Source organism: Musa acuminata, chromosome BXJ1-8 (genome assembly GCF_036884655.1).
Source record: "Musa acuminata AAA Group cultivar baxijiao chromosome BXJ1-8, Cavendish_Baxijiao_AAA, whole genome shotgun sequence".
NCBI classification, from domain to species: Eukaryota; Viridiplantae; Streptophyta; class Magnoliopsida; order Zingiberales; family Musaceae; genus Musa; species Musa acuminata.
The window spans coordinates 6,197,014-6,219,037 of NC_088334.1; the positions used below are offsets into that span (position 1 = coordinate 6,197,014).

A 22,024-nucleotide genomic window follows, 5' to 3' on the forward strand; every position below is an offset into this window, starting at 1 on the left:
TAGAGTCAGAGACGAGGCAATGAAGGAGACCGCCTCTTCCGCTGCTCTAGCCACCGCCTCCCCCGATCCCCGCACCTCCAGATCCTCCTCTTTACGATTCTCCTCGTCATTGCCTCCTGGATTGGGGTCGTCGAGGGAGGGCGGCGTCGGATCGGGATCGAGAAAGGGCGTGGAAACAAGTTTGCGCCAAGGTTCTCCCGATTCTCCCTCTTCTTCGAACGCCCTCTCCTTCTTCTTCCTTCTTCGACGCTTCTCCCTTAGCCTCACCGCAGCCAGGCCGTTATATCGAGTGGACCGCCCGGTATGGGCGGTACGATTCGAAATTGCAAACCTTGGTTTAATGATGATCCTTTTGCTAGGAAGTTCAGCAGTAGTCTTGGAACCTTGATTTATTCAGTTGTGTCTATTCTTTAACATTTTTGAAACTCATCCTCTTTTCCTTCCAGCTTCCTGTGTCTTCCTGGCCTGACATATTATATAACTTTTGGAGGAATTAAAGAAATGAATTTCTAACTGCAGTGATGTCCACTAATAGTAATATAGAAAGAAAGAGCAAGTAATCATCGAGCCAGTTGATATTTTATGGGTACAAAATACAAAAGTTCTACATTGCTTAAATTTCAAGATTGATGTGCTCTCAAGAATACTTAACAGTTCCCTCAAATCTTAATTGTGGTACCAAGTAACACCAGCACACGATATGCTAAGGCATTGTCCAGACTCCATAAACTAATGTCAAGGTTCATGTACATCTCTTTTAGGTCATTTTGAATAATTTCTTGCATATGAGGTATATAGGATTATCAATTTTGTATAAATAGATTTCAGTTATCAATTACATGCCAAACTATGGAATACCCATCATAAGTTTATTATGGCTGAGAAATACTTCTATAGCTCTATGCCTCTATATTGTCCAAGAGATGCACAAGTTCCATAATTAGGCTTTTCATCAACTTCATTACATATATCTTGAAGACTTGAACAATTCCTCTACTTTATGATATGGTCCAACCATTCTGGTAGTTACCTCTTTCACTTAACATTTCATTTCTAATTGAAAAAAGTTCTGACAATGTAGTCCTACTAGTCACTATTGTTTCTATTACACCATTTATTTTATTACTATTTGAACCCTGTTAGACTGATATGTGGCATCCCCAATAAAGGATCAATAATTGTCAGTTTGACCAATTAAGAAGTAGAATGGGAAAGGGGTTCAGAACTTGGAGAAAAATGATACAAATATCAGATGGATTTTAATGGTAAGTGTGATTCAGAGTGTACTAAAAGAAATCTCCAAGAGTAAAATGCACGGAATTGAAACAAGGAACAGTTGGTGGTAGCGCGAAGAGGTATAAAAATTGATGCAAAAACAATGCTTCTAAATTTTGACAGTACTATAAAAATGATAAGTATTTTATAGGATATATTATAATATAAAAGGTGGTTGAAAAATGGAAATATGGCTAAACATAAGGCTTACGATAGGATTTTGATAGGTTGGCACTAAAGCCAAAGAAAGGAGGTTTAGTGATTTAGGTAACACTAGATGTATTAGGTACAGGACTGGATAGTGCTTGTTATGGTTAGGTGAAGATAGAGAGATTATTTTCATAAGTGACTTAATAAAGCCACTATAAATTTAGTATCAAAAATTAAACAAAGTATAAAAATCATAATTTTTTTTTCTCATATAAAAATAGAGAAGTGACGTAATTTATTAACTAGTAAAGAATCTAAATGCATCCCATTGATCTAGATGATTAGTACAAATAGAAAATTGATTACTGATTAGAGAAGTTCTTTAGCTCTGATATATAAGGGAAATATTCATTGCTGAAAAATTATACAGAAGTTATACTAATGAGCCATGCTATAGAACTTAGGGAGAAGGTGATTGAACAAAGACCACATATGAGATGAGTATTAGTCATATTCAACATACAATTCAACGTTGAATGCACAAATATGTAGTCTTACCATCTGCAAATCCCTTGATAGAAAAAACAAAAAAAAAGCAGTTATTACCATCTTATACATGTCAATCCTGACTATGTAGTCTCCAAGACATGTCATCTAAGTCCTAAAAGTTACATAAGCAGCAACCCCAAGTGGGTGAAGATAATGCACAACATGCACGAACAAACTACCAGAAAAGTATTTATAATAAAGCAAGTAATTACCATTATCAAGATATGAGATAAAGAAAGCTGGAAGTACCTCATAACTACATTTTTATGATTCCTGTAACCAAGAGATATGCTATGCCGTAAAAATAACATATTGAAAGTACCATTGACAAGTGACTCCTCAACCTCTATTCTGCAGATTAAAAACATAAGAAATTTGTAAACTCGACAAGTATGTACAAAAACAGCAGGTACTGCATCATGCCTTCCAGCAATGTCAAATTGTGCATGAACATGGACATTGATCAACCCAAAAATAATTAGTTATTCATTTGACTTAGTAAGTTTCAAACAGATAAAACGATCATCTTTAAAGTAAAATCCATTAATTTTTAGCATTAATTGGCCAACGATCCAAGAATTTTTTTTGTGTCCTTACTTGTGTGGAACATTGAAGTCATATCCAGTCAGAAGACTCAGAACTATGGATGTCTAGCTTTCGGATTTCCACTAATATGTTACAACATCTGACAAATAATGAACTTCTTAATTAAACGAACAATGTTCCACTTCTTCAAAATCACATATTTCTTCTAAAAGCTCATAATGGAAAACCAAAGGACTTGCTGATGCACACTAATTTTTTTAGCTCATTAATTTTGAGGGCATTTGATATTACACCTTATGGTAGTCCTCACATAAAGCCCTGAAATGTTGCAAATTCCAAGTAATTTCCTATAAATCTACATTTAACATGTTGAGATATCATATGTCAACTTTTTTCAGGAGAGAATTTAAAAAAAGAAGAGCATCAAGGGAACTTGGCAGGGAAGTTTCAAAACACAAGTTAGTTATCCTTGCAGATCCTTTCTTTTCCATAAAAAAATCCATACAATAGTCATGTAAATGTATTACCCACAACGCTAGGTGCGGCCTAAAGCTCAAAATTTAAGCAACTAATAATCTAATTGTTATCTTACATTGTTTTATCGAAAGTGATAGAGACTTTCCTTGTCCAAAATACAAGTTTTAACAAAAAAAAAAAAAGTTCAACTGTAGTCCCAGGGCACTGATCATTTGGTCATGCTTGGCTTTGGCTGAACTTAATAACATATTAACTGCTTTAGCATTTATAGTCTTCAACTCCTCGTAATACTTCGCTAGGAAGGAATAGCAGTAGCGACTAACATGATACTATCTTTGATCAAATAGTGGCACATGATAGATGGAGAATGGTTGAACATTCATTGCAAGTTGGGGAAATCCATGAGAAAACCATCTTTAAAAAAGGATCATAGCAAAGAAATATATTTCCACAATCAAGAATCTTTAAAGAAGGGAAAGACTTACTTCAATATGGCATGATTGACAACTTGCATTGTCTGTGCATAATTAGTGCCAGCTAGAGATCACCATGTTTCTTTTCTGCCTTGCTTATTTTTATATTTTACTTGTAGCTGTATTCTTATATAATATGAAGAGACTTTAAAACTTGAACATGGATGAACATTTCCTACTATTTATATAAGTTCTTTTGCAGTCATAGTCTCTTTTGAGCAAGTCCGAAAAACTTAAGAGTGAGTTCAAAGTGATCCTTCCCCAGTCTGTTTCTATTCATCATCTGTACCCTCCACCTCCTTTTACAAGCACCAAACCCACAATATCACTCCTACAAATTGTGCCCTCTAAACACAAATCAGATAAACCTGTTCATTTTCAAGTTCTTGCACCTTTTTTTGTTGACCAATGTCATATCCTACATTTGAAAACTAATAAAAACCAAATTTCCTCATAAATTAATATTTGATACAAACCACAAAAACTATAAAAACCAGTACCAGTTTGGTTAGCCAATCCCACAATGAATCATCTAGCTTAAGTTTAGTATGCATCTTTTACCTCCCCTGAGGTGGACCTGAAGCTTAATTTCAAAGCTAATCAACATAGTAGCACCAATATGGTTGCATTCACCTGATCCGATACCTAAGCACTCGAAATATCAATAATCAGCTGGGCTAGGCCTAAATCAACTATATCTAGATCAAACTCAATCAGAAATTGTTCAGAAAATGCTGTGTGTGACTGATCCCAATCGATCAGGTCATTTTTGACCAACCCCTACTATGTATTGTTGATTTCCTGTCCAATTCAGGCGATGCTTCGGTTTCTGACCCGGCTAACTTGGACTCAATCAATTGGGTTCTGACTGATCCATTCTGATTTTGTACCAACTTTTTGTTGATCAATTTGAATAAATCTGATTCCACAATCCAATCTGACTGTTCCAACAAGATCCAAATTCAAAATTCTGGTTTTGTCACAATTTGAGTCCTGATTCCCATCTTGTCAAACAAAAACTATAAGCAAAAAAACTAGTAACTTACCAATGGTTTAAAACTTAGCAGTCCTATTAACAGACACCTAGACAAGAGCTAATAGTATAATGGAAATTTTCAATCACTTAAATCAATCCTTAAAAATGGGTAGCGGAATGATCAAATCCTCAATAATGAAAAATTGCAGTACACTACTAAACCATCAAAACTCAAAAGTTTGAATATCTGAGTTAAGATTTATATTTGATGTATCTACCACATACAATAGAAAAAAAGTAATTAAAGACAAGTAATCCAGCTGGTGCATGGAAGAAAAAGCTGTATATGCTATATACTATTCCAAGTTCCCTTTTTTAATACCACCTTTAACTTTCCACTTTAGAAATATATTGTGGCAACAACTGTCCATCTTAGCTGTTTGTTTTCTGGACCAGTTATCAGCCTCCAAATATTTTATCATAATTTTTATATAGACATATTCCATGACCTCTGAGCATAATTTCTCAAGCCTTCTATTTAAGTGTGGACAATGTGTTCTCAGTTCATATGGACAGCGTATAGTGTGAAATGCCATCTATATTGCAAGTATCGAATAATTTCAATTATTACCAAGCAAACAAGGTATTGAAAATAAATTGGCTTTTCTTTCAGGAAATAATACGATTTTGTGAAAATAAATCTGGCTTTTTCTTTCAGGCATGTTAATTCATTCGATCTAAAGTTTGTTTAAAATCCAATAAAAGATGAAGATGCAAAATAGGGCAGAACAGAGAAAAACAAGAGCTGAGCTTGATCACACCTATAGCCCACTACACCACTGGATGTACATTTCTAGACTCTAACGTGTGGTATATATTTCAGTACAACAACCAGCAACAACAGGTGGCTGTAATAATCAAGCAAGGAAAAAACCCATGTGAAGGATCCAGCTGCAAAGTTAGTTAAAAATTACTCAGAAGCATAAGCGGGATGTACAGTTTTATGCTTCTAACTACATTCAATGTGTCACAGACCATGTGATAAACTTAAAGCCTTCATCGGAATCCTAAACAGCATGCTAACAAGCTGCAAACTAACTCGCTTTAATTTCTGACAGTAAGTGTTTTCAGAAAAGTTCTCTCACTAATTAAGTAACAATTGAGCTATAAAAAAGGTCACATCACCAGCATACTTAAGTAACAATTCAGAAAAGTTCTCTCACTAATTAAGTAACAATTGGCTAATTAATTGTGGAGCCGATGAGGTAAAAACGGTAATTGGTTGTCGACAAGAAACAGAAGGTAAAGACAAAGAATTGCCACTTAATTCAATATTTTACATCACGTAAACAGATTTAGATTTTCGAACCCATAAATTCACCTGTAATCGGGTCCTGCCCGTGACGCTATAGTCTCCAACTCCTTCCTTATATACTTCGCTGCCTCTTCCAATCCCGGATGACCCTCCTGCAATCCAAATATCATGAAGAACCCAATTTCATCACCCAAACCAATCGGAAACGACGAACTCCCCGATCCACTCACCTGGCGCCCATCAATCTCGACCGTGAGCTGCCGGATGTGCTCGACGGCCCTCGCCTCCGAGAAGCGATCCGAAGGCGCGTCGAGGCCGAGGGGAGCGACGTGCTTCATGTGGATGATCCAATAGGTGATGCAGGACATGATCCCGAACATGAGAGCGAGCAAGAACAAGCACTTGAACGCAGCCACATCCCGCGATCCCCACCCCATCACTCTCGGCTATAGAAATTTGGGGCGAACGAAGAGAAAACCCTAGAGAGGAACACGAATCGAAAGGAGAGAGAGGAAGGCGTAGAGGAGATCTTGGATTTATTCCTCCGCCTCGCCCAAGATTGGAGAAACCAACGGCTCGCGTATTATACTTTCCCCTCGTGAGGGGTAAAAGAAATTAGCGCACCAACTCATTAAATAATCGCGAATCAAGATCCACAAGTAAAATTACGTACATGTCCTTATGCACACCAAAAAGTATGTGTATGCCCATATAAATTCCAATGTAGCGTGCGTCTGCCGTTGGTATTCCCCATTAAACCTTAGGTCAACGGTCAACCATTACCAACTATAATTCTATTTTACTGGATATAAATATATATATATATGTTGTTTAATATTTATTTTTTATTTTTTTTTATATTTATAAAATCTTTATTAAGGATACTAATGGAACAAGTTGAGCTATTCTCATCCCTCATCTCCCATTCCCCATCCCATTACTCGTTTAGATGGAGCAGAGGTGGGGATAGAAAATCATAATCTAGACAGGGAATTCAAGTTATTAATATTTTTCTTTAATTATCTTTTTAAGAAACTATATTATTAAAAATAATAATAATAATAATAATAATAATAATATCATATTTGCAAAGTTTATACATCACAATAATATTCAAATATAAATATATTAAAATTAATATTTTACTCAATTTTCATACTCACATATCTGTGTACTACAAAAATAACAAAACATGTTAAGTATCTAACAATATTATTAAAAGAAATCATATTATTAAATTTAAAAATATATATCAATTATATCACAATAATATTTATCTTCTTTAAAGATGTGTAACATTTCGAAATAATATTTATTTATTATATAAATAAAATTTATTAAGAATTAATATTAAATAAAAATTAGAGTATTTTCACTCAACTTAAAGTTCTTACCGTATATTTTCATGGTCTTCGAACTTCTACTAAAATATTTTTTTATTTTTTTATTTTAAATATATTAAAATTTTAAGCATAATATTGATTTAATGATTAATATTGAAATATTAGAATCATAAATATTGAGTTTAATTCTTATATATATATATTTTATTTATATTTATATATTTATATATTATCATTAAAAAATATGATATGATCATATAAATGTTGCACGGAATTCTCTATCTATCCCCATTGGCGCAAATAATAGAAAATATTTTTATCATCAATGGAAAAACATGTTAAAACGAAATAATTTTTTAATAGAGCAATAAATCAATCATAAAAGATTAAATTTTTAACGTGAAAAACCTAATGTGAAAAAAATCACGGGACCATAGTCCACCTCAAACTTCTACTATCAATAGTAATGATAACAAGTTTATAGTAAATCTTTTCTAGAATAACTAGAGGATCACAATAACATCAAGAACATAAATCTTAGCTTAAAAACATATCATTATCAAAAAAAATTCTAGATCTCACAAAAATAAATATAGCACAAAAGTATCTCAGAGAGGATAAATCATAGATCAACACTGTTCGGATTATAGAGTTTACTATAAAAATTCTCCGTATAAAATTTGGATTAAAATTGATAACATTTGGCTACTATCATCAAACAGAAAACTGAAGATACTAATCTCTCTCTCCATTTTCTCTCTCTTTCCTCTCGCTGTGCACTACCGTCGTTCTCTGCATACACGCACGCCGCCACAGTTCGCAGCGCGCTCTCTGCCTTCTCTCTCACCGTGCACCACCGCTGCTAGTTGCGCATGCACAAAACTCTTCAGTGCACCGATTGCCCTCGTTCGCTGCTTTCTTTTTTAATTATTAATTTGGACCCAACAATCCATCCATTTAAGTCTCGTTCGAAAACTTAATTGATCATATATAATGATTTTAGAACGTCCATTGCGTGGTAATGGGTTGTATTAATTGCTTATTCAACCATTTGGACCGATTACTGCACTTATTAATTGGGTTTGTCATTGTCATAAATGAATAAGGAGCCTCTCGTATGACTTTCGATAACAAATAATTAGTTGGGTCTAGAAATTTCGGTACTATATAAGTTATGACCATCAATTAGAAAACATTGATAGTGATGTTATTTTCTATCATTAATGATAAATTCTTGGAATCAGATACGGTCTTCACCACTTCATAAATAAAAACTATCTATTTATTTTTATAGATGGGAAATTAAATACTCTTTTTTAGACCTTCTTAAATGGTATTCTATTTTCAAAATTCTCAAACCACAAATGTTCTGTATAAATTATTATTTATATATAACTCTTGAACTAGCAATTTTCACGTTTGCATGTGGTGAGGGATTTTATGTCTTTATTTTTATTTATTTATTTATTATTAATATTCGTTAAGGATATATTTATATATATAAAGGGATATATTTTGCTATATTAGAATTTAGAGGGACTAATATGTCAGCCTCCCTTCCATAACCTTTTTCCATCAGAGCAGAAACACAAGGACGATCGGTAAGTCAATTCATGGATGCTGAAAACGTAGGGGACGGCCACACCTTCTTTTACATGCGAAAGCAAGCTATGGTGGATTATGGCGGCAGCAATCGTTGACTCTGACGTCCGTTTTGTATGAACATCTCACGAGTTGGTAAGTCAATATTGTTTCACTCCAATATATATTTATCTTCTTCTTCGACTCTCGCTGGCCAAATGTCTTCCTCCCAAGAACCAAAGTCTGAGATCGTCAAAGTAGGAAAGCAGTGGTCTTCGTCAACAACAGCTTCTTTTGAAGGGATTTGACAACAAGGGCAATTAAGTTGCCGACCAACTGTTCGACGGTGGTTCGAGGCGAGGAATACTTCGTCAAGTGTGTCGCATCAGAGCAGAGCATCGGATGATGGTACAAAACTAAACTCCGTTTAGAAAGATAATTTAGATGGGATCCCATAGCTCGTTTCCTTCGGATCATTGATTCGACTCGAATTGGATTAAAATATTATATTTTTTGATTTTGAGAAACTAGAATCAATCGTCCTGATTTCAAACCGATTAAATGATAGAAATAAATAAAAATAAATCACATGTAGAGTTTATGGTTGATGCTTAAATCTTTTATTTTAAAATTAAGTAACCTAGTTTCAAATCGATTAAAATTGTATAAATTTATATTTTTATGTCATTACACTTATTATAATTATACATCTATTTTCAAATTTTAGAAATAAAATTATGAATTTTTATATAATTTTTTTATGTCATTACACTTGGATGATTCAGTTTTGATGGACATATTTATGTTCGAATCTTATTCAAATTGTATGAAGACCGAGATCAAATTGATTTCTCGATATGGTCCCTTTCATACTATACTCGATTATCGTGATCTAATGACTTTCTACAATGGGTTTAATTGAGAAAATATTTTAAGGTGAGATATGTTTTGAAAATTCTATTTTGGATTAACGTCTACATGACCCAATCATTAACCTAAATCTAATCTTTCTAATTGTGCTACCATACATGATGAGATGTGATCGAGATAAATGTTTTTTTTATGAAAATATAAATCAAAAGAGTTTAGATTGGATGACATATTTATGTTTGAAATCTGGTAAATCGTCATCGACACATGAGATGGAGTGTTCATGTCTCATCTAGCATGTCTCTGCTTGCTTTGTTATGTGAAAGAAAATACTCATTTCTTTGTTTGAAAGCAATCAACAAGCTCTAAATTTTCTAATGAGAACATTCTTGTATATTAAAATTGTAACCTGAACAACTCTTCAATCAACAATCTGCATGAGTACCTAATTTAGACTTTGAGTGTAATTTTTCTATGTCAATTTTTAATATTAAAAAATTAATCAGGAGAGTTTTAGAATAAATAATCAAGAGAGTTTTTTTCATCAAAATGTTTTAAGAAATTTTATTATATTTAAAAAAATTATTGACTGATAATCGTTATCAAAATCCAATCATATTTATAATATATATTTTAATTAAATGGAACTCATAATCTAATTAAATTTAATGAGAAAATTCTTGTATATTAAAAATGTTATCTGAACAACTCTTTTGATCAACAACAATCTGCATGAGTACCTAATTTATACTTTGAGTGCAACTTTTCTGTGTGTGGAAAGCACCAGCTGAGCATCCAATCATTCACCCACCACCATCAAAAACTACACTTCCTAGTAAAAGTCCAACCATCATCCAATTGCTCTCTTGACCCTGAACATAAAAATCAATAATATGTTATTATTATATAAAAAAAATTTAATATCAAAAAAATAACTTCCTTATGTGGCTAAAAGGAGATAATAAAATATTTATAATCTTTTAATAATATCATGTATCCATACATCTGCATTTAGTTCCCGTAAAATTTTATATATTTATAAGCGAGAATAGAAGTTTTACGGTAAATAATTAGAAATTTTTTTTTCCATAATCTAATTAATTTTTTTTAACGAGAACATTCTTGTATATTAAAAATGTTATCTGAACAACTCTTTCGATCACCAACAATGAGTAACTAATTTAGACTTTGAGTGCAACTTTTCTCAGTGTGGAAAGGAACAGCTGAGCTTTCCATCATTCATCCACCACCATCAAACACTGCACTTACCAGCAAAAGTCCAGCCATCATCCAATCGCTCTCTTGACTGACCAAGTTTAGTAGGTGAGGCAATCTCTTCCCATTTCTTGTGAGTGAAGCAGGAAGAACACATGTCGAGCCTACGACAATTTCACACTGCCTCAAGAGACACTTTTGGCTAATTATTTCATGTGGAGGACAACATGAGTGTACAGGATAGGATGTATCACATAAATTATTGTGACGGTGAAGTTTGGTGCTTTATTTGTGAGAATTGCAAAAAACTTGAATATTTTCAATGTTCTCATATATTTCATTTACTAATTATATTTACTACTAATCTTTTCATCTGTTTTGATATATGATATAATTTTATGATCATTAACTATTTTTTTTACCTTTTCCACGACACCAAATTATTACAATATTAGAATCTCTATATCAAAATATTCAATATTCTTTTTCAATTTTATATACTATCGATATCTTAACTTTGATTCTTGAAACATTAAAGTTCTTAATACTTGGTACTACATGAGTTAATTATCCATTACAATCGGCTCGAGATATAAGTTTTAAAATAACATATTATGCTTTTAAATTTTTTTTAATCTATTACGTATCGTGTTAATTGGTTTTATATCAAATTCGATCTAGTTTTATTTTACTGTTTCAATATTTTTCATCAAAAAAATATTATTTTAATCCAATATTGGAAGTGATTGTGGGATCATATGTACCAACTTACCTCTACAATGCCTGACCCTTAGGCAACTGATAGGACTGTTCTTACTCACCTCATCTCATTACTATCTCCACCAATTCAAGTTGGGCATTCCCAATTGGCTTGAGGACTAAGATAATCCACCAACTGTTTTTTTGGTCTAAAGGATCAATATGAGCATATTGTATCCATGGCAGACTGATTCCCAGATGGTTTAGGAATTATAGAGTAAGAACTCTTGAAGAGACCGATTGCATGATGTGTGATACTGAATAGGTTTATTGGGATAAATAGAGTACAAAAAAAAGGGAATTACTAAAGCCTTTCTACAAAAGATGACTATTTCGATTTATTACGTCTGCATGACGTCTCGTTCAGGAACAGTAACGTCCACGTGACCTCTCACGTGCCATGCCCCCCCCCCCTCTCTCTCGAGAACCACATCCACCTAAAAACCCGCACCCAGCGACGCGGCCGTCGCGATCGATCCCCGCGACCGCACCCGGGCCCCACCGCATCCGTCCCCTCGCCACACACCGGGGATGGGGTGTCGACACGGGGGTGTGAGAAGGAAATGAGTGTGCGTGAAGGATCCCACTACCTCCACCCCAAATCCTCCGCGGGCCCCGCCCAGGCGAAAAAGCGAGGGTAGGCGACGCCCTCGATTCACTTTTGGGCCCCACCATTCGTTCCCCGCACAGCGGCTCAACGAACGTCCGATGCTGTTTAAGATTCGTGCGGTGGATCTCAGATCGGAATCGAACTTGTTCCCTTCCTATACGAAACTGAGCCGACGTTAAATTATGATTATTATTAGATGGCGCGATTAAAGCCACGCCCGTAGGGTCTAAGAATGCGATCTACCCGCACGTTAGACTCAACAGTTGAATCGATCGTCCTATAAGAGAAGGCGGACCGCGAGGGGGAGGAGGCGGCGCCGATCCACACATCTCGAGGAGGATCTCATCCATCCGTTTCGGTGGCACTCCTTGCTGCCACCCTTCGTGGCCTTCGTTGTCTAGGGCTTGGTCTTACTGCCCGGCTCGTCCCTCAAGCTCGGCGACCGGCGGCATGGGGGCTCTCGACGCGGGATGCTTCGAGGAGGAGCTCGAGAATGGGGTCGGGTTGGAGGAGGATGTGGCGGAGATCGGGTGGGAATCGGGGATGACGGACTCCGAGTCTGAGTCGGCTCGGGCGATCGAGGACGCCGTGCGGGTCTTGCTGCAGGGCCTTGGGGAGGACCCCGAGCGCGAGGGCCTCCGGAGGACGCCCCATCGCGTGGCCAAAGCGTTCCGCGAAGGAACCAGAGGTTTGTGCTTGCTTGCTTTTTATAGATCTTTCTTTGTCGTCTCGTTTTTCTTAGATCTGCTCGGTTCTTTTTTAATAAAGCTTGATCTTTAGTTTCTCTGTTGTGCAATGGTGGATCGTTTAGCTGCCCCTTCGTAGTATGTGCGACTGACTGGCTGTAGTAATCGCACCTTTCTCGTTGTTAGCGTGTTCTGTTTGTCTCTTATACCATCTTTTGGAGGAAAAGGTGACCTTCTGCTTTGTTTGGTTTAAATGATGGAACCATTAGCTTCAAATCTGTGGCGTTGCTTAATTCTCCTGCCAAAACTCTCCCTTTTAGCTCTGTTTTCTGGAGACGAAAGGAAGTGATCTGAAAAAGTTTCTCATGCTGCAAGGGGAAGATATAGTTCTGAATTGTTGTGTTGTTTGTTAGCGATAGATTCTGTCTTTACAAAAAAAGTTATGGTCGTATACGTATTATAAACTTTAGCGCTTGGCAAATCTTCTTTTTATATTTGACCTTTTGCTTTGTTTAATTCAATTGATGAACCTTTATCGTTAAATATGTGGCGACGCTTATTCATTACTGCCATAACTTTCCCTTTATGTTAAACTTTTGGTTTTTTTTTTATCTGTGTTTATTCCTGTTGCTTTGTTTCCTAGAGTAGAAGAGGTGTGATCTTAGGAAGTTTCTCTCTTTGCACAGTAAAGATATAGTTAACTTTACACAATCCTACTCTCTTCTGATGAGCGGAGTTCGCAGCTGCATAGTTAGGTAATAAAATTTTACTTTTTGGGAAAAAAAGGATTGTGTTGTTTGTTAGCGACAGATTCTGTCTTTGCAAAAAACCAAAAAGGTTATGGTCGTATATGTATTACAAACTTCAGCTCTTGGCAAATCTTCTTTCCATATTTGATCTTTGCTTTGTTTGGTTCAAAACGATTCAACCTTTAGCTTTCTATCTGTGGCGACACTTCCAGGTGATTTTGGTACTGCCAAAACATGCTCTTTTGTCTTAATTCCTGGTGCTCTGTTTTCTGGAGCAGAAAGGTAGTGGTTGCCAAAATTTCTTGCTTTGCACAGAAAAAACATAGTTCGGGAATATTGTGTTGTTTGTTAGAATAAAGTTAGTCATATGAGTACTATTAACGTATTGCTTTGGCAAATGTCCTATCTATATTTTGAATCTTGAAGTCAGGATTGCCTTTATTTATCATTCATGTTAGATCTCTAAGTTCTTGTCTGCATCAGTCATATTTTTCACTTATTCGAATGCTATAATTTGTTTAAGATAATTTGTGCATTTAACCAATTACGAATGCTATATCTTACTCTGGAGTATGTTCCTTGGAAATATCAAAACATATCTATTGTCACTTCTCCTGAAACTCATTTCAATTAATATTTCTCCATGTCAGTTGTCTATGTTTCAAAATATATTGCTTGTTAGTTTAATTTCCTAAAAATGTTGAAAATGCACTTACTATTGTTTTATCAAAAAGAAAGTCTTTGCTTATTGATAGTCGATAGATGTTTCTCAGATATCAATTCTAGCTTTGCCAACAGGAGGATTTCTATGCATTTGAGCTTTAACCTTCAAAACATATTGCTCCTGACAGTTGTGTCATGCTTAGCTACTTCAGTTCCTCACAACTTCTATATGACAAACTCGAGGAAGAATTGATCATTGATCATGTAGAAATTTTAAGTCGCTTGAGGTCTTTATTTAGTCTATTCTATTTTGTGTTAGGTTACAAACAAAAAGTAAAGGACATCGTACAAGGTGCCTTGTTTCCAGAAGCCGGATTGGAGACTGGAACAGGTCATGCTGGAGGAGCTGGTGGGCTAGTGGTGGTTCGGAACATCAATCTGTTCTCATACTGCGAGTCTTGCTTGCTTCCATTCAGTATCCAGTGCCATGTTGGCTATGTGCCATCAGGTCGGCGAGTTGTGGGCCTGAGCAAGCTATCCCGAGTTGCAGATGTGTTCTCTAAGAGGCTTCAAGATCCACAAAGACTGGCAAATGAAATTTGTTCAGCGTTGCACAACAGCATCAAGCCGGCTGGTGTTGCTGTTGCTCTTCACTGTTGGCACATCCAGTTTCCTGAAGCCCTCCCGTGTAATTCCAACTCAACATACCCATCCAAATTGGATATGCATGGGTGGATACAAGTTTTTGTTTCTTCAAGTTCTGGGGTTTTAAAGGAAGAGAAAAGTTCTTTGTGGGATGACTTTTTGGCACTTCTGAAGTTAAAAAGCATAAACATTGAAAGAGGGGATACAAACCTTTCTTCTGCTTCTTCTTGGTGTCCATCACGGGTTCTAGAGACATCTTTGTGGAATGGGCATTGTGCAAGGAGCCCCAAAAATGGTAAGACTTCCAAGACAGGCGTTACACATGCTTCCATGATGGCTGCAGTGACTTCAATTCTCCATTCCCTTGGTGAAGATCCATCACGAAAAGAACTTGTGCGCACCCCACACCACTATGTGCAGTGGCTTTTGAATTCTAGGAGTTCTAACTTGGACTTGAGACTGAATGGTCTTAGTAAAGCGAACTCCTGTAATGTGGTAGATGGAAACTTTACTTGCCTGAACGAGATCCAGTCTGTGTTGAACATCCCTTTTTGCTCACAGTGTGAGCACCATCTCCTGCCATTCCACGGTGTTGTACACATAGGATACTTGGATAAACAAGAAGGTAAATGTATCGAACGATCTGTTTTGCAGTCAGTGGTTCATTCCTTTGCTTGCAAGCTCCAAGTGCAAGAGAGACTAACTAGACAGATAGCAGAAGCAGTTTATTCAATCTTCAATATTGGAGTAATTGTTGTCGTGGAAGCTCACCATCTCTGCATGATATCAAGAGGGATTGAGAAAGTAGGAAGCAACACGGCTACAATTGCAGTTTTGGGCCAATTTTCTACTGATGCAAAAGCCAAGGGTTTGTTTTTGCAGACAATTGCAGATAACAATGCTTCTGAGGGTTAAACATCTGAAAATTTGATCTGACTATGTTGATGATACATTTTTCCTGTTCATGATGAAGTCAATCATGATAGGAATGATTCCTGAATGGAGATAGAAATGCAGTTGCAGACAAAGCTGACACTTTTAAGTTCTCTTTTTGGGTTAACTATTTGGAAAAGCCACCAGTCAGCATGAAACTGGAGAAATGGCTTGAATTCACATCATTCCCTGCATATTGTTGAAGAATAATCATAAAGAAAAAATGATTTTTCCCTTGTAATAATCTGGTTTCTGAAACATTCATTCAATGGTGTTGTTTATGGAAGGGAATAGTTGTACAAGGCATGGGTAACATTTACGGTTCTTCTATATATGCCGATCATTTTTTCTTTTTTTGCATCAAGAAAGATATTTGTGATTCAGTGTTTTGGTTGTGGCTTTTCTTGTTTGTATTTTCATATTACTTGGTGTAGAATTGATCCTCTGTGATCAAAATGTGAGTTTGTTTATTGTTAGAAGTTGATTTTATTTTGTTGTGCTTCATGGATTCCTGGCGACTTGGTAGTTATTGCTGTTGGTACTGTATTTTGAAGAAAAAGTGATGTTCTACTTTGTTTTGTTTAAAAGATGCAACTCTTAGCTTTAAGTTTATTATTTGAGCTTAATTCTTGACAGATTACATTTCTGCTGAAACTTACCTGTTTTTGCTAACGTATAGCATATTTATCTGCTTGTCAATTCTTAAAACTTCGTTTGCCTGAGCTGAAGCAAAAAGTGATATGTAAAGCAAACTATGGTTATGCGTTCTTTCTCTGTTCACTGGAGAAATGTTATCGAGCCTTGTGTGTTATCTAAATGTTTGAGTTCTAGCTGTCATTTGATGATTATTTTGAACCTTGTTCTTGGGACCTCTTATCTCTCTCACATTAGATCTTCAATCAGTGACACATCTTTTTTGGTAATTTGAGTGCTATGGTTTCTTTGTTATGTTTTATCCTTTTTTGCAATCAAGTAATGCTGCATTCTGCTTCTAATTATGTTTCATGAAAATATTTAACATGCTTTATGTTCCATGCAACTGTATCGTTGATCCCCAAATGTTTCATAATTTTGGATTATTAACTCGAGTTTAATTTTTATCTGTGAAATATTTATTTTAATATCTTTTTTTTTATAATTTTTTATTTTTTTTATTTCTTTGAATTCAAAGGAAGATCGGGGTGGAGGGGCATTAGAGGAGCATAGTTGGAATTACCGAAAACCAATGTAACAACACTATAGCAAGAAAAGTTCGGACGAACAAGGATATGATAACAACAAACGAGGGGTGAAAGCGACGATATGAATATTAAGATAATCTCATATTTTAAAAAATAAAAAACACTTTGCTAGTATAAACCAAAAAAGAGACCCTCTATAGAAAAAAAAAATAAAACTTGAGATTTTTCGAAAATTTATCGAAAGATAATTTTATAAATAAGAAAAAAATAAATAATAAAACCATTGATAGGAAAAGTCATATTTATAATTTAATTCTACCAACGGGATAATACCACGTGGCATTGGAGGGGCGGTTGAAAAAAATCCTAAAAAAGAAAGAAAATACAAAAACATTGATCGACGGAGAGGTATCATTCATAACCTAATCCGACCAACGTGATAGTGCCACGTGGTAAGAAAAAGAAAATCTAAAACAAAGGAAGAAAACAAATCGGACTAAAGCCGGCCGTCAAACTGTTGTATACTCAAAAGACGGAGAGATCGGAGGAGGAAAGAGAGAGATACTTCAAATCCTACCGTGAGACTAACAACCTGCGCACGGTGGAGGGGAATTCGAGTTCTCCCACCGAAACATCTGTTCCTGTTGCAATGCCGAACTTGGAAGGAAAGAACTGAAGCTGAGGACGATCAATCAAGCCGGCAAAGCCTTCGAAGAGGTGGCGCTTTAATTGATATTTTAGGGCCATGTGCAGTCGGTGGCTTCCAAACCCCTCATCTTCTTCCACCTCCAACGCGCATACCGCAACAGTCCCAACTCTGATCGACTTATCTGAGGCATGCATGTGTGGCAGCGTGGACTTCCCACGTTGGCATCGACGAAGCCCATCGTCTCTCCACCGACAAAACAAGGTCACAAAGATGCCTTCAAGTCTCCTCCTTTCCCCCTGTATCCGGTGGTGTGTCCCATGCCAACTCCTCGTAGTTTGGCATCACCTGACTTCCTTTGATTCTTCCCTTTTTGCTGTCCTTCGATTCACATTGTCTTCCTCGGTTACACAAACCTAGATGTTAATAGTAATTTATCTGTGATGGTAACTTGCAAGGTTCTTGAATCATACTCATGATTAAAACCACTGAACTTTGGTTTGCAGACCAATTTAGTGAAGCTGCTGTAGAATGCTCAGGTCTCTAATGCCTTCGGTGCTGAACTGTTCAGATGTATCAGAAGATTAATCAGGCACCAACTGGGAGTGGTTTGAAACACTTGCTTCCTGGCCAAGTAATTTATGAGGGAGATTAATTGAAGGTGCAGGGTTGATTGTGCAGGACAAGCAGGAAAGATGATAGATTACGTGGTGTGTCAAAGATGCCTTGTACTGCAATTGCAGGATTTTTAGAATTAGTACAGCCATGGGCAGACCAGACGAGGATATCCAGGAACTGTCAGAGCCTAAAAAAGTTGTCTTCTCCTAGCTTTAGGTCTTATCATCATTGATCCTTCACACTTGAGGTCTGCAGTATCAGTTTTGTTGTGTGTCAGGTACAGTATTTATGCAGCAGAGTGTAATTTACTCGCCAAGCTTTAGACAGATGGAATCAGATAAAACGCACCAAAACAAGGAAGAAGGGGACTTCTGGGAGAGTCATATTCAATGCGAAGCAGTGAGGTGGTGGAATCGGCCATGTTGATAAGCCCTTGGAAAGGGGCAGGAAACTACAGTGGCTAACAAGTCCATGTCAACCAATCGAGCGAGTCACACAATGACAGTGAATCCAATAAATGCTGCCTCTCCTCTCAAGGCAACTGTCCCATCGGTTTGTGTTGGGAGAGTGCCAATTCCAACACCGGTGAAGTGGCTGGAAACTTGGAGTGTCACTCACCACTGAGCAAAGACCTGAAGAAAGTTGAACTGCAGTCAAAGATACGCCTTCTCCTCCTTTCGGCTTGCTCTCTATCTTCTATCTGTTGTTTCTCGTAAGAGTCTGTTTGCCGGCATCCACTGTAAGCAGCCACACTGCTCCCTCTCCATCTCTGATGGTCCGGTGAAGACTGTCATTCTCGTTGCATTCCGAGTTCGAAGGAGGAAGGAGCAGAGTAACAGCAATGGCGAAACGGACAGGGAACTCACGCGGGTGGCACTACGCGGCGAGGCATGTGACTTCCAGACCACGCCACACCCTGCCATCTTAGCTGTTGTACTGAAGCAGCGATCTCCATAGGCTTCCTGTGGCTTTCACCCGCACGAAATTTGAGTCGGATGGGTAGAGCAGAGCTTTAAGATTGGTAAAAGATATGCGCATCAACGGTAGGACTGAGCCATGTCGAATTGAGGAAGATCCTGTTGTGACCAATCAGATTCCAAGTCAAGAGAATCTAAATGATCCAATTGAATCCATCATTTTACTGACAAGTTTATATTGCGTGATATTTGTATATATATATATATATATATATATATCATTTACTATGTTGGGTAATAGTAGTAGTAAATAATGGAGGAGTTGAGCATACACATGCAAATGCTCAGGCTAAGGAGAAAGAAGGCAGCGGAAAAGAAAAGGAAAGCAAGTGGCATCCAACCGACACCTCTCTCTCTCTCTCTCTCACAGACAGTCACTCTCTCATCAGCTCACTTGGTTCTTTTATATCTCTCTATCTCCCTTCTTCCATCTGCAAATCCCATCTCAGAGAGAGAGAGAGAGAGAGAGAGAGAGAGAGAGAGATCATCAGTATCTTTGTAGCGCTGGATCACCACCTTCAGCATTGCTATTAATATTACAAGATGGCTTCTCCGCCGGACACAAGCAAGGCGTCCAAGCTGGAGCGCTACAACAGCTACCTACGCCGCCGGGTCAGCAGCGCCAAGCTCATCGCTGCCTCATCCTACATCCTCTTCCGCGCCACCCTCCTTGCTGCTCTTCTCCTTATCTTCCTCTTCCTCCTCCACAGCCCACCTCTCCTCTTCTCCGGCTCCCACTACTACTCCTCCCCTCACTCGAACCACCGCAGCCTCCTCTCCTCGTCCTCTGCCGCCTGGGAGCAGGACGTCCGCCGCTCTGCCACTCCACGCCGAGCCGACGGCCTCTCCGTCCTTGTCACCGGCGCTGCCGGCTTCGTCGGCACCCACTGCTCGCTCGCGCTGAAGCGGCGTGGCGATGGCGTGGTCGGCGTCGATAACTTCAACGCCTACTACGATCCCGCCCTCAAGCGCTCCCGCCAGGCCCTCCTTGCCCGCCACGGCGTGCTCGTCCTTGACGCCGACATCAACAACGTCGCCCTCCTCGCCAAGCTGTTCGACGTCGTCCCCTTCTCCCACGTCCTCCACCTGGCTGCCCAGGCCGGCGTCCGCTACGCCACACGCAATCCCCAGTCGTACGTGGCCTCCAACGTCGCCGGCCTCGTCTCTCTCTTCGAGACCGCCGCCAAGCACGCCGACCCCCAGCCCTCGATCGTGTGGGCGTCTTCCTCCTCTGTCTATGGCCTCAACACCGAGGCCCCCTTCTCCGAGCTCCACCGGACCGATCGCCCCGCCTCCCTCTACGCCGCCACCAAGAAGGCTGGCGAAGCCATCGCCCATACCTACAACCACATCTATGGCCTCTCCATCACCGGCCTCCGCTTCTTCACCGTCTACGGCCCCTGGGGCCGCCCCGACATGGCCTACTTCTCCTTCACCAAGAGCATCCTCTCCGGTAAGCCCATCACCCTCTTCCGGATGCCCGACGGCACCGCCGTGCAGCGCGACTTCACATTCATCGAGGACGTCGTCAAGGGCTGCCTCGGCGCCCTCGACACCGCCAAGAAGAGCACGGGCGTCGCCGGCGGCGGCAAGAAGCGGGGCCCCGCGCAACTGCGGATATACAACCTCGGCAACACGTCCCCTGTTCCAGTGGCCAAGATGGTAAGCATCTTGGAGGACCTGCTACGGAAGAAAGCCAAGAAGAACGTCGTCACGTTGCCGCAGAACGGCGACGTGCCCTTCACGCACGCCAACGTCAGCTTGGCGGAGAGGGACTTCGGGTATCGGCCGACCACCGACCTCGCCACCGGGCTGAAGAAGTTCGTGAAGTGGTACGTCGAGTACTACGGTGTGGAGACCACCAAGAGGATCAACAGGAAGCGCAAGATCGCCGGAGAGGAGGAGGAGGGAGCGGCAGCGTCGGCCTGACGCAATCATCATACGTGACCGTGTATTATTATATTGTTGGTTAATTACAGATTAATCTTCATCATTACTATAAATTAATAGTAGCAATAAAGATGATGATGGTGGAGAGGGGAAACAGAGGGGAGGAGGAGCAGCCAACACCGAACAAGGGTGCTGTCATGGTTTCTCTTTCCTTGTGTCCTTTCCTCCTCAAGTACTCTGTTGTGATGGCTGAAGAAGAAGAAGAGATTTTGCTGTTTGATGTAAATCCATACAGTTTACTTCATCTAGAAAATTTGCATACCGATACTGTCTCTGTCTTCTTTTCTTCTTTGGATTGGCCTTCAAAGGAACTTGATTCATCTTGTCTGACCAAAGTCAATGCATGTTTTCACTATGGATGGTAGATCCATATGAGCTGTGAGAAACATTTCTGGAGTGGCAACTAAACTTAGATGGAAGGATTTTTTGCATTCAGATGCACAGATGTGCTGATAGGTTTGGCATAGACTGCAACGTTCCTTATGTTTAGGTCTCCAAAACCCCCTCAGAGATCATCAAACAAAGCAAGGCAACTTTTCTACTATGTTAAGATTTAAGACTCTCATACCACCACTTGATCATAAGCTATGAAGGCAGAATGAATGAAAGAAGATGATGGCTTGGAATGTTCCACAAGCTGATTTTTTTTAACCTTCAGACAATGGAAATCAGTATGAGATGACTCCAGTGATTTGACTGATGCTGAAATCTAGGATATTCTTGCTGCTCTAGTTTTCTTCTGCTGCCAAGAACATTATACTTCCACGGTGATAATACTAATCTACAAGCCCAAACCATAAGAAGGATTTTTTTGCTAGTGTTAGGAGGAATTAAATA

The 22,024-nt window shown here is 38.5% G+C and overlaps 3 protein-coding genes and 1 long non-coding RNA gene across 4 annotated transcripts in view; 3 read left to right on the forward strand and 1 right to left on the reverse strand.

Moving 5' to 3' along the window:
• Positions 1 to 6,355, reverse strand: part of LOC103993488 (uncharacterized) — a 34,667-nt gene extending 28,312 nt beyond the window's left edge. Inside the window, exons 1-3 of the mRNA XM_009413575.3 lie at positions 5,992 to 6,355; positions 5,828 to 5,913; positions 2,224 to 2,325 (exon numbers count right to left, since the gene is read on the reverse strand). Coding sequence (XP_009411850.2) covers positions 2,224 to 2,325; positions 5,828 to 5,913; positions 5,992 to 6,198 — 395 coding nt within the window. The 5' untranslated portion in view covers positions 6,199 to 6,355. The remainder of the gene's footprint in view (positions 1 to 2,223; positions 2,326 to 5,827; positions 5,914 to 5,991) is intronic.
• A 2,303-nt stretch (positions 6,356 to 8,658) lies between these two features.
• On the forward strand, positions 8,659 to 9,238 carry LOC135588937 (uncharacterized). Its single transcript, XR_010476538.1, has 2 exons — positions 8,659 to 8,841; positions 8,920 to 9,238. It is a non-coding gene; the product is annotated as an uncharacterized LOC135588937 (long non-coding RNA).
• Positions 9,239 to 12,432: 3,194 nt separating this feature from the next.
• Positions 12,433 to 16,175, forward strand: LOC135587264 (GTP cyclohydrolase 1-like). The gene is made up of 2 exons (XM_065078453.1): positions 12,433 to 12,827; positions 14,557 to 16,175. Exons 1-2 carry the CDS (start codon positions 12,590 to 12,592, stop codon positions 15,795 to 15,797), a joined length of 1,479 nt encoding a protein of 492 aa, XP_064934525.1. The 5' UTR covers positions 12,433 to 12,589; the 3' UTR covers positions 15,798 to 16,175.
• A 3,370-nt stretch (positions 16,176 to 19,545) lies between these two features.
• LOC135587265 (UDP-glucuronate 4-epimerase 6-like) lies at positions 19,546 to 21,448 on the forward strand. The gene has a single exon (XM_065078455.1). It carries the CDS (start codon positions 19,781 to 19,783, stop codon positions 21,164 to 21,166), a length of 1,386 nt encoding a protein of 461 aa, XP_064934527.1. The 5' UTR covers positions 19,546 to 19,780; the 3' UTR covers positions 21,167 to 21,448.
• The last annotated feature ends 576 nt before the right edge of the window (positions 21,449 to 22,024 follow it).